The 18,114-nt window shown below is 47.7% G+C and overlaps 1 protein-coding gene across 1 annotated transcript in view; it reads right to left on the minus strand.

Annotated features, from left to right (window-relative positions):
- The window catches only part of ADAM12 (ADAM metallopeptidase domain 12), a 323,414-nt gene that overhangs the window by 54,283 nt on the left and 251,017 nt on the right, over window positions 1-18,114 (minus strand). Inside the window, exon 11 of the mRNA XM_032313677.1 lies at window positions 13,522-13,670. Within this exon, the coding sequence (XP_032169568.1) occupies window positions 13,522-13,670 (149 nt within the window). The remainder of the gene's footprint in view (window positions 1-13,521; window positions 13,671-18,114) is intronic.

The following is an 18,114-nucleotide window of genomic DNA, read 5'->3' on the forward strand; positions in this document are numbered from 1 at the left end:
TCGCGTTCCCTCCTCCCCACAGTCCCTGTCAACCACCAACCTGCTTTCTGTCTCTTTGGATTTGCCTGTTCTGGACATTTCATAGAAATGTAATCATGCAAGGTGACCTTTTCTATCTGGCTATTTTCACTTAGCATAATGTTTTCAAGGTTCATCCATGCTCTGGCATTATTTATCAAAAATAAGGTTTGAGAACAACTGACCTAGATTTAAAACTGAGAGGTCATAAAGGTAATAGGGATAAACCCACATCTACTTGGGTCAGAAAATAAGAAATACAATCTAGGTGCATCAAAGGTCACCTTCCATGCACTCAAATTAGAAATTGTTCTGTTTTACACCATGGTTCCATTCTCTAAGGGAAAAAAGCCCGAATGTACAGCATTTTGAAGACATTATGTACTTTTAGGCAGATGCTAAAAATTCCATGGGTATCTACCTGTCTGTTGTTTGTTTATTTATTTATTTATTTATTTATTTATTTATTTGACAGAGAGAGATCACAAGTAGGCAGAGAGGCAGGCAGAGAGAGAGAGAGAGAGAGGAGGAAGCAGGCTCCGTGCTGAGCAGAGAGCCCGATGTGGGACTCGATCCCAGGACCTTGAGATCATGACCTGAGCCGAAGGCAGTGGCTTAACCCACTGAGCCACCCAGGCGCCGTCTACCTGTCTTTTAAAGCCAAATTCAAATCATGAATACATTTTCGGATATCCTTCAGTGTTGCACCAGAATGACGAACCAATCATCACTATTTACTAATTAAAGTGCCACGGAAGTTTCTGGTCATGGAACACGAGGTTTCTGTCTGAAGCAAGTTCCTTCCTCTCGCTTCCAACTCCGCAGTGTGGGAATTCTGCCTGCCTTTGGTTGGTTCTGTTCCTGCCTCATGGGGGAGCCCTGTTCCCCCGCAGCACAGATGAAAACAGCACTACATTGGGCTACATTGTTGCCCATACTATGGGAGGTCTTCTGTAGCCCAGGGTCAGTGGCTTACAAAGACAAGCTTCAGTTCCTTCCAGAGCTTTCGGGAAGCTCATCATGAAGTGCTTTTTAACACTTCTCGTAAATTATGCCAAATATGTCAGGAGAGCTGCTAATTGAATTGACATATAGCGAGGAGAGAGCGGTGCAAAGCAATAAGACGGGAACATTATTTAGAAAAGAAGGCCTTCTGCAAGACACCTGTCCTCCACACGAGAATGCTTCCCAGTGATTCTACGTCGGACCCAGAAAAACTGCTGCTTCGGCTCACGGGCGGACACCACACGGAGTGACCTTCTCCTGCTCAGACGTGACCTCTGCTGTAACATCTTCCTCTGCCTCAAGTTTTTCACTACCAAGGGCACTTGGGAGCAAATTCACCACACAGAGTGCAAGGTCAGAAATAAAACGTGGACAAAACAGGCAGCTGCAGACATGGGGGGGGAAACAAAACACAAAACCCACTTTTCGAAAGAGGAACACCGCTTAAGGCTTCTCACTATAAATGTTGCCCAGCTTTCTACTGTAGCCGTCACAAAGCTGCCAAGTAGAACATTATTAGGGGTTACTTTTACTTTGACAAATGTGCAGTCAGAAAATTCTTTGCTTGCAGGTGCCTATTGTGCATTTCCCTGCTATATTCGTGGGGAGAACCACACTAAGCCAATTTATCAGCCCTGACAGTAGAAGTCGGCAGTTATCTGCCTTGCGAAAGCTCTCCGGGTATTATCCGGAGACAATGGTCCTTCTTGTTGGAAACGAGGCAGCCGGGGAAAGCAGGTGTGACCGGGCTGGATTGAGGGGGAAGGGAGGTGACTGTGCGCCAGGTTTCCTGAGACGTCCTCGCTTCTAATAAATGTGGGTTGGGTCCCAGTGTCCGGGTTCCCAGCTCCGAGCTCTGGGGGTGACATCAGTCTGTGCTGACTGCAGGAAAGACACAGAAGTGACCCGAGGAAGGAGGGGAAGTGGCCTGCACAGCTGCTAGGAACCCCTTGGAGGTGACACAGCCGTGTGACAGGAAAAGCCAGCGTCACAGGAAGTTGGGACAGATGGGAAGCCTTCCAGATTTGCTTAAATCGATTGGAAAAGAAAAAATCACTACCACCGCCTCACTTCTCCCACAGCTGATAAATGATTAAGGCATAGCTGGTTCTAGAAAATGTGGTGCCGACATTCTGCTTCCTGCTGGTCTCTTTTTGCAGACTAGAGTGGAGTTTTATTTCCTCCTGACAGGAGAAGTGACATACTCGGCAGGCCTGGGGGTGGGGGCGCGTGTTGCACGGAGCCGGGAGAAAAATCCGAAGTGGAAGACGGAGTGTGAGCACCCCATCGATCACAACTAAAGCCACGTTTTAAAACTGAGCCTCTTTTTCGCATCTGTAGGAACCGGGTACCACAACTACTTTACATGCCACGGGTCAGGGTCAGTGAGCTTCCGACAGAAGTGGGGCGAGCCTCCACTTACCTTCGGAGCACGGGGAGAGGCTGGGTGCCGTGTTCATCGGAAGCAGCTGTGTATTTCTTTTTAGAATCGCTGCTTTGCTACTTCAAATTACTGACTACAAGTGCCTTGTACATTCAAGGACCTAGAAGCATTTCAACAGGATGCAGAATTTATCCTAATTGTGGCCCAAACATAGCAATCTTTAGACTTTAAAGCCACAAGTACATGTCAGCTTGAGAGGAAAATGACTCAGGAGGCCAAGAGATAGGAGGCAGTTAAGTATGCTCCCTCAATTAAATGCATACACAGTGTGAAAGGAGCGAAAAGACCCAGCTCCAGAATGGAAGGGCTGGGTTTTCTCTCACTCGACCGGAACAGGGACTGAGGAGCAGCAACAAATGAAAACGCACTTGGACCCCTTTTACCCGCCGCACTCGGCCGCGGACCCTGGAGGCTCCTTCCGAGGCTTTCCCGAAGCTCCGGTCACGGGAGCACCCTCTCCCCGGTCCTCTGACCCTGCCCTCCACAGCCCAGGCCAGGCCCGAACATAGCACACCTGGCCCCCGTGCTCGGGGAACATCATCTCATGACTCATTCTGCAGCATTCCCTCCATAACGAGCCCGAAGACCTATTTTTCAAAAACAACTCATTAGTCAACAGTTCAGAGCTGAGGCCTCCGCGTGCCTCCTCCTCTAGGAGCGCAAACCCGGCGTGGCTATCATCGCCCCTTCCTAGCCGAGCCCGAGGCCTGTGTACAGCAAGAGGGTGCAGGAGGTCACCGATAACCTGGTCAAGTTTCAAACCAAAGGTTCTAGGACCATCTTCAAAAAAACCAAAACCTTTAGTTTTCTCACAGTTGTGCCCAGGACTGAAAACTCGATCAGTGAGTCTGGAATCGAGGGAGCAAGAAGGCGGTGCTGCTGGGACCGGCCTGGTCTCCGGCCGCCTGGCGGGATGGAGGTGCCGCTCAGCGAGGTCGGCCCGTTGCAAGCATTCTCCCCCCCACCGCCCCGGTCAGGGGTAATGAGCATAGATACGAATGGTCAGCGAGCCCGCGCTGTGGGCCAGGGGCTCCGGGGGCCTTCTCGCTCACCCATACCCCCACGGGTCAGATTACATCGTTTCTATTTTGCAGAGAGCGACACGAGGCTCTGAGAGCTTATGTACCTCCGCACAGTCACCTCAGGTCACAGAACACAGCTCTCTGACCTGATGTCCCATGTTCTGCACGGGCAGCCCATCTTGCTTCCAAGGCAGTCAGGAGGCCTGGGGAGCGGCTTCTAGAAGTTACTCCCAGGGCGGGGGCCTCGAGGCAGTCTCAAGCAGGACCTGGAACAGATGACTGAGCCAGGACCATCAGCATGCATGGATAGGTAGCTGTCCTGAGGCCTGGGCTCCCTGAAGTCAGGTAGAGGCGGAAGCAAAACCCCAAGATCCTGCACGTTACTCCAAACGTACTTTCAGGGACCTCCCTGAACGTCTTTGGTATAATGGGAAGCAGAGGCCTCGTCTTGGGATTTATCGAGAAGGCACACGCCTGGGGGAGGCGGGGAGCCTGCTCTGGCCCCAACAAGCGGGCAGAGGAAGGAAGGGCTCTTCCACCTGGAAAGCAGCATGGCTCTGCTGGGAGACCCTGCCAGGTGTGTGTGGATGGGGGTGGAAGTGACCCTGAGTCTGCCTTCTGCCCACCCGTAGGGGCACGGGGCACGACCCTGAGAACCCCGGCTCATGCGCCAGAATGAAACCCGGGGTGACCGAAAGGAATTCCTCCTGTCAGCTCCAGGAACAGAAAGTGACTGCATTAGGGCCAAAGGCTGACCCAGTGAGCCTACCAGATGGGCCGCAGAAGGCGAAAGAAAGCACAAGGCCAGGAGCAAATGATCAAAAACGTCCTTAGTAGGACATTTCCATTGTTAATAGCAAACACCTGGGATTCAGAAGGAAGCCATCTGCGGCACATTATAATTCATGTTTTTACATGTGAACTTTGACCTCTGCTCCTCCTCCCTGGAAAACAATTAAAGCACAAATGTAATTTCCTAGAATTTTTAATAAGGAAAGAGGCCAACTGCGCTCCACCAGTCCGTTGAGAGGTACAGGGGAGATCTCTGGACGTTTCCAGAAATCAGACCTCTCACTTCTGTGTGCTGATGGCGGTTTCCTCCTGAATCCAGGCCTGCAGAGTTGGGGGGCTCAAGGCAGGGGACCTGGCCCATCAGAGACTGTGTCTCAGGTGAATTTCTCCTGTCTCTGCGTGGGGCTCATCAGGGACTGAGCTCTGGCAGATGCAAACAGACCCTGAGGTGAGTCGGGGCAGGATGCATGCCGGAGAGAATGCTGGCCTCTTTGCGCCGGAGCAGTCAGACGTTCTCATGGTGGCAGGCAGATTTTGCCAGTCACTGCTGCCTCTAAGAGTCTGTAACGGGGAAGCCACTTGGAATCAATTATGGTAGAAGAAGTAGTCATGCCGGATACCTCTGAGCCACCCAGCCAGGACTGAAGTTTGAGTCCTGTCCTTGTCTGACTGAGCTCCCGACACTGGGCCGGCCCCTGGCTCCACCCCACCCTGCACCCCTGCACCCAGTGATTTGGAACCGAAGTTTCCTTTGCTCAGACACCCATGGGGAGGCACCGAGGAACGGGCTGAGAACCAGAAGCTGTGGGCCGACGTCTGGAGTCTGATGCACACTACCTATGGGCCGGTAGGCTCCCCAAACCTCGGTTTTCTCCTCTGTAAAATGGAGATGATTATATTGTCCTTTTCTCATAGGTGCGATTGAATGAGAAAGGAGAGAAGAAAGTTCTCTGCAGACCAGGGAGTGGTCTGTGAAGTCTATAGGGCCTTACTCTTGCCACGACTTTTAGATTTTATATTTCTGAGCCCTCTCCTCCCACTGCAGCTAAATCAAGCAAAGGCTTTCAGGAGAAGCCGCTTTGAGAAGAGCTTCACTTTTTGGAAGCGAATTGCTCCCGCCACCCTGCTCTCCAGAGTACGTGGGGAAAAGCAGCAGCGGACTCCGTCACTATTCACCACCCATTTCCCTGGGGGTTCTCGGCTCTTACTCTAAAAGACAGCCATCTCAGAACCTTCTCTCCAGAGGTTCAGCCATTATACAAAAGGGGAAAGGCGGCCTCACTGTGCGTATATCTGACTGTGCGGCGATCACCGTCCGTCCGTCCGTCCGTCCGTCCACCCGTCATTCCACCCACCATTCTTTATTCACCCACGGACCCATCCGTCCTTCTTCCAGCCGTCCACCGGTCCTCCCTCTACAACTACGATCCCTTCTCCCACTGTCCTTGCTTCCGTCCCTCCGTCACGATCCACTCATCCAAGCACCCATCCTTCCAGCAATCCAGCCTTTCATTCAGGAAGTACTTACTGCACCTCACCACGTGCCAGGCACTGTTTTAGGGGCTGGGACCTGGGCAAGGGCAAAATACACAGAGTTTCTGACCTAGCGGAGCTTGAGGTGGGTTCTGCTGGATATCGTTGATGGCAGAGAGGCCTAAGCGTTTACCCTTGACCTCACCCTGGAGCCTCCGTGCCATATGACCTGGGGAGAGGAGGAGGCCACGGGTGTGTGTCTGTGTGCGTAGGAGGGGGAGGGAAGCACTGGCAGAGTTTCAGCTATAATGTTTTCACACATGTTCTACCACAAATAAAATGCTGGATTAACAAGCAATGACAGGAAATAATTCTTTGCTGTTGTAACATAAGCTGAAGGGAGTCTGACGAACTAAAGGTTTTAAAATTGGGGCAGCTCGCCTGCCTCCCAGAAGTCATCCAGGGACATTGATCTGTACCGAGAAGGCTTCAGTCCTCACATGAAACCCAAACATGGCTGGGGCCGTGTCCATGTGGCAAACCCAGAAACAGGCTGAATGGCCCAGTTCCCCACCACTCGTCCTCAACCTTAATGCATACAGCCCAGCAGCAAGGAGGTCCCTCGAAGCCTCCTTCTGGAAGGTGAGCATGCTTATCTCTGACCATTACCCCAGGACACATGCCCTTCTCCTATTCCTGATGCTTAGCTGCTGCAAATTTTTATTTGAGGGAAGTCATAGCAAAGTGGGAAGGCAGGGGCTCGGCACCCGGCGACTCGGCCTTATGTCCTGGAACTTCCGGTTGGGAAGTTTTGGAAAATGTAGGCAGTTCATTCAACTTTCTGAGCCCCAGCTCTCTTCTCTTTAAAACAGACATAGCCACACGCACAGTTTACTGGGTAGTACCCAGTAACACCCACATGGTTTACGAACGCACTAGGACACTGGAATGCAATCCTCTAGGGGCAAAGTCAAGTTTTCCTACGGGCATTTCCCCCAAACTGGGTTATTTAAGAAGCAGGGGCTATGCCGACGGAGCTCTCCAGCTTGACCTCTCTGTTTTGTGTCTAGCTTAAGAGAGGAGGAGGATTCTACTATGCCCTTGGGCAGTGACTTTCAGTATTGGGGTACTGCATTAAATGTAGCCAAATGCCCATATTTTCCAGAGAGTACCAGCTATTGACATAGAGAGGAGTAAGAACGTTCTCTGTATCGGTGTGCTCTCTTGAACTCTTTTCAAGAATCTCTCCTGCCAGTTCCTTTCCCCATTATGATAATGTCAGGATATAGCCAACAGAATAACTCTGGCTGGATAATTAAGCCGATTCTGAGCAGCAGTGTTTAAGTGTTACTAGAGTCCCTCATTCTGTCCCTTCCTTGGATAAAGATTTCCATTTTCCCCCCTACACTTTGAAGACTGATGCAAAGCTTTTCTTTAACCTTTCACTGAGAAAAAGAAATAATCATCTTTAAATGAAGAGTTAATATGGGAAAATGATTTCCCACAAATCCATTCTTTTTTTTTTTTTTTAAGTTTTAAAGATTTTTAATTTATTTGTCAGAGAGAGAGAGAGAGGGAGAGAGAGTGAACACAGGCAGAGGCAGAGGGAGAAGCAGACTCCCTGCCAAGCAAGGAGCCCGATGTGGGACTCGATCCCAGGAAGCTGGGATCATGACCTGAGCTGAAGGCAGCTGCTTAACCAACTGAGCCACCCAGGTGTCCCACAAATCCGTTCTTTTAAAATCCCCTTAGGATAAATGTATTTCATGATCTCAGTTCCTCAGCGTTCAAAAGGGGGGGTGAGTTTTAATTATGTGTATTTTGCATTCTTCAAGAATGTGAGGTCTACAAAGAGTACAGACTCCCCGAATACATCTAATTTCTATCTATTCCTAATCACATCCCAAACTCTGAGGAATCTTTCACTGAAAAGCTCCCTTTAGTTCCTTGAAACACATTTTCAGATAGAGGTCTTCTCAAACAGAAAACCAGTTTTCCAGTAATGTGAGCTAGAAAATCTTGGGCAGCCTGCTCAACCCCATTCAGTTCTTCGGGGTTCAGACTGGACTGAGTTCCTGGACGTCTTCCCTGCCCACCATCCCTTTCAATGTTTTGCTCCTTGTTCACAATGAATTACCGTTGTTTTTAAGTGTGAATTGGTATAATGGTTATGTCAAAAAATGTCTCCTTATCTTGCAGCAGCAATACTTATTGGTGAGATGCTATGAAATCCAGGACCATGTAAAGAGACTAGATTAGGTGACCCCGCAGGGAGCCTCATGGCCCCCAAAATGTCCCCCGGCAGAGTCCTGAGGTTCTAGCACATAATCAGCATGGTTTACTTGCCTGTCGTCCCACCACAGTATGAGTTTCCAGAAGCTTCCTGCCTTCTGTGTCTGTGCCCTCACTCTGCTCCCCAGGACTTGGCACACAGGGGCACAGTAAATACGAGCTGAGTAAATGAGTGGTTTTGTGATGACTGGTTGCCTAACCCCACTTCCTGCAGTGGGCTGGTCCTGAGTCAGAGGCAGGCCTGATGTCTTCTTAGTTTTCATCAGAGAAGGTTGAACCTGGGTGGAGGCCATCCAGATGTGCTCCGCGTCCAGACAGCTGTGTAGCAAGTAGGTATGTAACGAATGTTTCCTGAGTTGAACTCAATGGGACTGAATGAACTGATGATACCAACTTTGGAGGACACAGCGTGGCGATGCTTCCAGCTTAAACGTGCTTATTCGATCCAGTTGGAGATGTTACTCCTGAATGTCCAACCTCGTCTTAATGTAAACTATTTACACCACTTGAAGAGTGAGGGGTCATCCTCCTCTGATTTCCTTCACCTGTGTTATCCTGGGCGTACAACACGCTGCTCTCTGTTCTCTGCTGGCAGCCGCGGAACATTCTTTGCTCAGAGCCATTTGCCAGTCTGGACAAAACAAACCCAAACAGCTCCAAACCCCTAATCTTAGCATCAGCCTGAAAACTATGCAGTAATTCCGTTCAGACGCACACACAAACACACACACTCATGCACACACGGAGTGCGAGAGGGCTCTTCCACGGCTCTTTGAAGTCGAGGCCTTAAAGGATGCTTACTGTAGGGACAGCAAAGTGAACTCCTTTGTACATCACGTATGCAAGGCTGGAGAAGCGAGGGTGTTGGCGGGGGGAGTGCTCTGCCCCATGTGCTGAAGCAAGACTCTTGTCACTGACTTCCAAATGCCTATTAATTACACAAAAATAGAACTAGAATTTATAGCCTATCACTTTGGTGTCTTTTTTTTTTTTTTTTTTTAATAAGAAGCACACCCTGCCTTTTTAAAATAGACACAAACCCCTTAATTTGGCAAGCGATCCTAGCTTGGACACTGGTGATCTTAGAAGGGAAGAAAGCTTGAAAGGTTAGGTCAGATCAGATTACTGCCCTGCCTTAAACCCTCCAAGGACTTCTCACTGCCCTGGAGACAAAACCTCCTTCCAACCTTGTGGACCGCGCTTTGCTTGCTCCTACTCCTCCCAACCCTCCTTCTCTCCAGCAGCACCAGCAACCTGTGCCCCCCGGGCCCCACCCCCATCCTGACCCAGCCCCCAACAAGCCCCTGGCCTGCACCGCCCCCACATCTCCTCCGCCCAAACCCAGGTCGGTTCCCACCCTTGCAGGCTCTCTGACCCGCCCTTCCTTTTGGTCTTCACTTCAAGGTCACCTCCAAGACAGTTCCTCCCCAAGCCCCTAATTCAAGTGGGGCCCCTCGCCCATGTGTTTCCTTTCCATCCTCTTTGTGTCTTTCAAAGCTCTTTAACCTACGATTTTCAAAGTACAGTTTTTCAAGTCTGTCTTCGCCCAGAGAGTACAAGTTCCACGAGGCGAGAAGAATGTCCTGTTGCTGGCCGTCACCCCCACTTCTACGAGCGCGTGTGAAACCTCACAGCTGCGGGTTAGCGCGTGTCCCAGACTCAGCCTCCTTCCCCCCACAGCAGGCTCCCTTCCTCCAGCTCTTCCCAACAGAGGACTTCCCGCAAAAAAATAAAGGAAGCCCCAAGAGCACTTTTTGAATGCCAGCACTGCTTCCTGGGGATCCGCTCTGGAAGTGACATTTACAATGATGCTAAACATCTTTTTCTGCGCGTGTTCAAATGATTCACATTTTTCTTACTCCCTTAAGTGTGGCTTCATCCGCCACGCTTTCAGCCCCAATGCTCCAAGCAGCTGACGAGCCAGTGGACCCCAGAGTCTAACTCCCACTCGAACCCCCAGATACTGGTTTTGTCCAAGACGGCTTTCCAAGGCAGGTCTTCACGTGAACTACGGGAAGACAACACAAGCTCACGCACGCTTCCAGACCTTCCCAGGTGTCGCGGTCATTAACGGTACGACCTGTCAGGAAGCCCCTCGGACCATCCCTGCAAGGTGCTGCTGACCTCCCGCCGCCGCCTTGAAGCGGGCGTGGGCACCAGCATGGTTCTCCCCGGGCATCGGGTCCCATTTGTCAACGACGGGCAGGTGCGGAAGGTTCTGGAGTTCGGATTCTGGGAAGTTTCAATAAAGAAGACACAAGGCGTGCTAAAGGCTATGCTTTCTTCCTTGCCACCATCTAGAATCAGTTCTTTCTGATTTGGGATGACCTGAATATCACGAGAGCAATCAGGATTCACCTCTTTTTGGGTCCCCATCGAGGCTAAGACTTGAGCAACATTTTGAACGTTTGCTGCTTATGCCCGAAGCCAGGAGTACGGAGGAAGTTGGGGGAAGACGGGCGTCTGGCCTACGCCGAGCCGTGCACACTGAGACTGTGGGTGCATTGCTCAGTGACTGTTCTGTGGCACTGGCAGTGCTTCCAGCAACACCGAACAGGGGTTCTGGAAGAGGCCCTCCACGATTTAGACCCCGCGAGCTAAGTAACAACAGTACTCGCGCTGCTGTGTATTTGTGGAGTGATTTACAATTTACAAAGACATGTGATCCCATTTAATCCACTCACCGCTCTCGAGGGGACCCCACGAGGTAAGGGAGAGACCACATTGGGATAATATGGCAGATTAAAAGCAGCCTGGAAGTTCTGCAGTGGGTGATGGATGACTGAGGGTTGCCTGGGCGGCCTGACCTCCCCATCGCTGTGGGTTTTTGTGATTAATTCACCCACTTGCTTAGGAAGTTTCTTTCCATCTGAGAAAATTAAAAACACCACTCTCTGGATGGGAATGTGAGATCATAAACGAGAACCAAATAGAAAAGGTTTACACAAAAGCACAAACTCAGCAAAAGAGAAAACTTAGAAATTGCTAATAAGGTATAAATCAAGTAAAGGCTATTAGCAAACCCCTGGTAAAGGGAAAAAATACACCTTTGAAATGATTTGCTGAGCTCTTAACAATAGTGCTTCTACCTATGATTTTCAAATATCTCTGGGGCAATTTGGCTCATATCCTTAAACACTGCCTCGAAGACCTTCCAATTTGAAGGACTTTACACAAAGTTATGGGGAGCGTCAGAAATTGTACCTCCAGAATCACATAATTCTTAGAGCTGTAGGGTCTTCCTCGTCCGTGCCTTCCCCAGGACTGTGAGCACGGGGGTGGGGGGAGGGTCCAAACAATTCAGTGACTATGTGAACAAGTAGGGGGAAAGATGGGTGGATACAGAAGGTCCGATGGAAAGATGGGTAGGTGGATGGATGGCATGAACAGCGAGTGCTTGGGCGGATGGGTGGGTGGATAGAGTGAATATGAATCAGTGCATGGACAGATGGACGGAAGCCAGGAAGGAAGAAGACAAACTCACTCATTCTCTTGATAAAGAATGGTTAACACCAGAGGGGTTACTCCCTCGCCTATATTACCCAAAACAACTGGTATCAGAATAGGGGCTCCCAGGGCACTTCAGTCCTACTCTAGTGTCTCCAGCCTAGATTTTCTTCTCTTCCATTTGCCAATTTTATCAAGAGTTCTGAAACATTCACAAGATCGGTCACTGGGAACCACTTCCGGAGGCATGTAAGCTGATACGTTTGTGTCTATATGATAAGCAGGAAATTAAGTAAGCAGTGAGTTTTCTATAGCCACTTGGAGTTCATCAAGAAGGAGAAAGCACGAACACCACTCAGCTGTATTTAACTTCCTACAAACCTCGTTGTCTGAGACCCTCACGGCGCACTGGCCAGTGATGCTGGGCTCTGTAGGGCCTGCTGGGATACTGGAAAAAGAAGACACCTACCGGCCACTGGCCCAACTTCACACCCTAAGAAGGAATTCTTCATCCCAAATGCCCCCCAAATTGTTATCCTACCTCTGCCTGGACAGTTTAAATGAGAAGGAGCACACGCTTTCTCAGAGCAACCTGCCTCCCTTTGGAGAGCTCCCTGGTTTGCATGTAAGGTTTTATAATATTTCACTTCCTGTTGGTGTTGGCCTAAGATGCTCTCGCTTTGGGCTCTGGTTCCTGGCTTCAGTTGTCACAGACACGGAACAGATCCCTCCACTGGGTCTTGATAACACCCTTGAATTGTGTTTAAGACGGAACTAGGAGCAAAAAAGATGCCCATGAAGGCTCTGTGAGTGGTGGTGGTGAAGACAAGCAATCACTTGCTAATCAGGTGACAAGGAGGTGCCGCAGGAACATCCCTCAGGCATGGCAATGTCCCGGATATGAGCTGTGCCCTTCTGCCCAGTCGGGGTTTCAGGGGCAACACAGAGCCCCAGGAGCCATTCGATAGGAGCCTCCCAAAGCTGCTGCTCGCAGAAGCAGAACCTCCCTCCGTAACAGTCCGCCCCTTACACCTCTAGCCGGTGCCCCCCAACCTGCCCCGCCCAGGGCCGGCCCCTTGCCAGCAAGCCTCCACAGAGGCCAGTCTTGGGGCTGCCAGCCAGGACTTGCTTCCTGCTCCAGCATTTCCTTCCAGCAAACCCAGAGAGCAGGCTTCACCTGGGAAGGACCACGAAGAGAAGCGTTGGGAAGGACTCACTTAGGTATAAAAAAAGACGATTGTAACAAGCGTGTGTTCTCCTTTCCTAATGAACATCTCCCCACACGAGCACAGCCCTCTAGTTTGGGACGGGGCCTTGGGGGCATCCGGATCTCATCAGAATCTGTGCTCGATCAGTCCACGGGCCATCTCTTCCCACCTCATCTGGATGCTCCCTTAGTGAAACTACCTTGCTTTTCCCCCGGATGAACGAGTCTCGAGTTTCAGAAAGGCATTTCAGAGGGAAGAACAGCGCGATTTACTGACACAGAGATGTCACTTCACGTAAACCTCTCAAATTCGATAAGGTGATGCCTCAGAGGTGGGGATGCTGCAAACCCCCCGGCCCCCGCTAATGATACACGTCAGGCACACGGGCCGCAGGGCCAGCCCCGACGACGGAAGAAGCTCTCCCCAGCCAGCATGCTCTGAAGGCCATGTGACCCATCTCACCCTGCCCCCTTTGCCAAGTGAGTTTTCCCAGCCCTGGGCTATGGGCTCAAATAGAAAACCAGTGCTCAGACAGTAGGATAATTCGCGATTTCTGAACAAAGACACGTCCCTCCCTCCCCACTCGCCACTTCTCAGGGAAGAGGTCAGCCCTCCTGCCTTGTGGCAGTGCAGTCTGTTTGCCTGTGACCCACCCTCTCAGATGAGCCCAGGCTGCTCTTGCTACTTAGAAAGGGATCTCCTTCTAGAAGTTTCTATGGGTGGTCTGGTCAGAAAACCAGGGAGACTTTTGCTTCGCAATTTCCCAACAAGCAGTTCAACCTGTGGCAACTCTGCAAGCGGCTGGAATGTTGGTACTTGCCCTGTGGAGGGGTTCATGATGCAGCCTCCTCTGTCCGCAGCCACGCTGCAACCACAGCCTCGCTCCGGCGTGTCGTGGTTCATCCCGAAGTTGTGGCCCAGCTCATGTGCCAGCGTCACGGCGGCACCAAGGGGGCTGTCTGAATGGTCCTCAAAGCAAACACAAGAGCACAACGTATAGTTCACATCTCCTTGGCTTTTTCCCCAGCCCCTGTCCACCTCTGTCCCCCACCATTGATCTTTTGTTAACATTTGACCCAATCCAATCCCCTATAAGGAACAAAACATAGAGCCCCATTATTTAGTTCAAACATAAGTCAGAGATGTGACCTATTTTATGAAACCAGCTCATGGGCCCTTCTGCAGAGGAATGCACACATGTAGGACTCCTTATGTCTTTACATGAAATGTTCAAGGCAATCATCTCTATTCTGTTTCCTGTAGTCTCTTACAAAACATCTTTCTTAGGGCACGTAGATGGCTCAAAAAAGTACTATTTTACCCTAGACGGAGATGAGGCTGATGAAAAGTTGGCAGGGGAAGGATACTTTGTGACATTCTCAGTAAGACCTGAGCAGGGGCTACTGGGTATCCCCCCCGCCGCCGGCCACCCTGCCCTATCTACTTGGTAGAGAAGGATACTTGGAAAATTCACAATAATTCACAAAAAAAGCAAGCCACATTGAGTAATCTGCTTGAAGACTCAACTGCATTAAGATTATAATCCAATGATGTGTCACTCTTGCTGGCCCTTGTTTTGTCAAGTCAATTTTAGAGATGGGTAGAAGCACCCTGATTCTGTGACGGCTGCTGCTGGGGGCTCACTCAACTCTTTGATGGGTTTTGGAAGGTGGTTTCTCCATTCAGGGAGCACTGTGTGGCCACTCCTAACTTAATGAACTACATGGATGATTTGGCTAAGTAGATATTAGAGATTATTGTTACTTAAAATATTATTACTAAATTACTAAATACTAATTATTAAAATATTGTTACTTAACTTGAACAAACTAAAATTAGCTAATTACTAAAGGTAATTTGCAGAAATTGATTGTGCCTATCAGTGGTTTTTTTTTCTTTTCTTTTCTTTTTTTTTTTGGTTTCAGGAATTTAGTGAAAAATAAATAAATAATAATACTTTTTTTTATTATATAAATACTATAATTCCAGCTAAATAAATAACTTATTCAACTGGAATTTAGTGATAAATAAATATCTATTTATTTTATATTATATTTATTTTATTATTATTTATTTATAATTTAGTGATTTTAGCATTTAGTGATTCATCACTTACCTATAACACCCAGTGCTCATCACATCCAATGCCCTCCTCCATGCCCATCACCCCTTTCGCCCATCTCTCCATCTACCTCCCCTCCAGCAACCTTTAGTTTTTTCTCCATAGTTAAGAGGCTGTTTTGGCCTTATTTTATTTTTCCTTCCTTTCTCCTTTGTTCATCTGTTTTGTTTCTTAAATTCCACCTATGAATGAAATCATATGATATTTGTCTTTCTCTGAATGACTTATTTCACTGAGCATAGTACACTCTAGCTCCATCCATGTCATTGCAAATGGAAAGATTTCGTTCCTTTTGATGGCTGCATAGTATTCCATTGTATATCACTGTACATCACTTCTTTTTCTATTCACTGGTTGATGGACATAAGGGCTCTCTCCATAATTTTGCTATTGTTGATAGTGCTGCTATCAACGTTGGGGTGCATGTGCCCCCATGGATCACTATTTTTATATCCTTTGGATAAATACCTAGTAGTGAGTCGTTGGGTTGGAGGGTGGCTCTATTTTTTATTTTTTGAGGACCCTCTATACTGTTTCCAGAGGAGCTGCACCAGCTTGCATTCCCACCGACAGTGTAACAGAGTTCCCCTTTCTCCACATCCTCGCCAACATCTGTTGTTTCTTGTGTTGACCTTTTTAGCCATTCTGCCAGGTGTGAGCTGGTATCTCACAGTGGTTTGATTTGTATTTTCCTGATGATGAGTGATACTGAGCATTTTTCCCTTTGTCTGTTGGTCATTTGTCTGTCTTCTTTGGAGAAATATCTGTTCATGTCTTCTGCCCATTTCTTAACTGAATTATTTATTTTTGGGGTGTTGAGTGTGATAAGTTCTTAACAGATTTTGTATACCAGCCTTTTATTTGATACAACATTTGCAAATATCCAGGTTGCCTTTTAGTTTTGTTGACTGTTTCCTTCACAGTGCAGAGACTTTTCATCCTGATGAAGTACAAACAGTTCATTTTTGCTTTTGTTTCCCTTGCCTCTGGAGATGTGTCAAGTAAGACATGGCTACAGCCGAGGTCACAGAGGCTGCTGTCTGTGTTCTCTAAGAGTTTGATGTATTCCTACTTCACATATAGGTCTGTCATCCATTCTGAGTCTATTTTTGTGTGTGGTGTGAGAAAGGGGTCCAGTTTTATTCTTCTGCATGTGGCTGTCCAGTTTTCCCAACACCATTTGTCGAAGACACTATCTCTTTTTCCATTGATATTCTTTCCTATTTTGTCAAAGATTAATTGACGATAGAGCTATGGCTATCAGTGATGTTTCTAAAAAGGCCTGCCAACCACAGAGCAATAAAGGCACCCAGGAAAGAGATAAGAGGTTTTCCAAAACACTTCCAGGAAAGAGTGACCCTGGGTTTTGGAGAAAGCATCGTTCCTGACACAGAACATCTTTGTGGGGCCTCTTCTAAAGGCATGTAGATAAACGGTTGTACAGGCTTTTGCTTGCTACAGCTGCAGCTGACTCCTTCTATAGCCCCGAGTCTCACAAGAGAATAGCGTATCAAGGGACGAAGTTATTCTTAGAATAGATGAAATTCCTAATAAATTACTTTGCTTAGATTTTACAGTTTCCTGTTGTAGGAAGCTTCACAAATATGTTTCAGGAAATCAATTCTCAAGAATAACACAGGTTGGCAAACAGAATGTAGCCAACCTAAGAATGTGAAGGGTTGAATTTAGCATGCTTTGGCACAAAATTCAAGGACTTCGTCCTTTAAAAATTATTCTTTATTTGATTTTTTGTATTACTGAATTTCTTGGGTTTGTTTTTAATTGCCAAATTGTTTTACATTCTTCCACGGATAGGTGATTATGAACAGAATATCTCGCAAGAGACCCTGATCAACAATTTACATTTCTAATAAGAAAAAAAAACTCTACTTCTTTTTTTCCCCCATACTTCTTTATTTATAGTATTATTCCCGAACCAAGGCTGTTCTAGTCCAGTTAGATACAAGGGCATGGCTTTAAGTTACTAAAGCAAATATTTGCTCCATCTTAAAAAAAATAGAGAACCAGAAGAGGAACTCGTCTTTTCAATTTGATTGGGATTCCTGCTTCCTTGCTACACAATTTCCTTCCTCTTAACTTGTGAGTCCTTGAATGGGGCATGGTCACATGAACACCCATGAATTTAATTTTAGAGACATAACAGGAGAAGTCTAGAAGTTTTAGGTCTGGTCAAGAGATTGATCTCATTGATCTCATGAGTTTTATAGAATTAAAGGAGCTGTAGACTTTTGTCCTACTTGATGCTTCTCTCGTGTGTGGCATAGACAAAGGATGTGTTTAACTGCTGCCAAGTTGGTCAAATGTATTTCCTGTCGATGAACTTTGGTCTTGACTTGATTACCACTGCAGTACACATATTTGCCTATATTTCCCACGTTCATTTTCACCTACTTAAAAAAACAGCCTTTTCTGTATGGTTTTTTTTTTTTTTAAATTCTGTTCAGTTAGCCACTGTATAGTACATAATTAGTTTTTGATGTAGTGCTCAGTGACTCATTAGTTAAGTAGAACACCCAGAGCTCATCACAGCACATGCTCTGTGTGCTTGCAAAGAAGGAATCTTGATCAAGTGCTTGTATGGAAACAGAATGAGGGATATGGGATCAGGACGGTTATAAAAATGTTTCAACACGCCGAACAGAAGAACCTGCCATACTTATAAGGAATTTAGTTTCAGCTCTAAAAAATATTTACACCCATTTTAAGTGGCAAAGTCAGTAGCCACTGACCATGGAACCATAAAACAGAAAATTACTCCCTCTTAAAGTTTTACAGGCTGCTCTGTAAAAATACAGTCAGGATCTGACTTGAAATTAACCTGGCAGCAACAAAAACCAATCTTTCCAATGACTTCCATAGCGGGGATCACATATAGGGCTTGTAGGTTCAAAGAAAACCAGAGGGCAGCTCCTTCGAGCCAGAAATCCAGAGTGGGTGCCATTCTCCCAGACGGCCACTCCCACTTCTTCGTTTAGTGCCTGTTTATATGAATTACCAGTACTTACCAGAAAAGAGGAAAACATTTGTTGTGTATATTCTCTAAGAAGATTAGGTCAGGCACTATATGGAGAGAAGACCATAGTCAGCAGAACCTTACTCCTTCTGCTCCTTAATACAATGGAGTACTCAGCCATGTTCCGTTTGCAAAAAAATGTGGAGGAGGTCATGGTTTCTTAGAAGGGCAACGTTCTGTTTGTTTAATGGAGATGCCAGAGTAGACTCGAGACCACCCCCTGTCTGAGGGCTGGGGCAAAGGGGACACTGCATTTT

This window comes from Mustela erminea, chromosome 14, assembly GCF_009829155.1.
Source record: "Mustela erminea isolate mMusErm1 chromosome 14, mMusErm1.Pri, whole genome shotgun sequence".
In the NCBI taxonomy this organism is placed as follows: domain Eukaryota; kingdom Metazoa; phylum Chordata; class Mammalia; order Carnivora; family Mustelidae; genus Mustela; species Mustela erminea.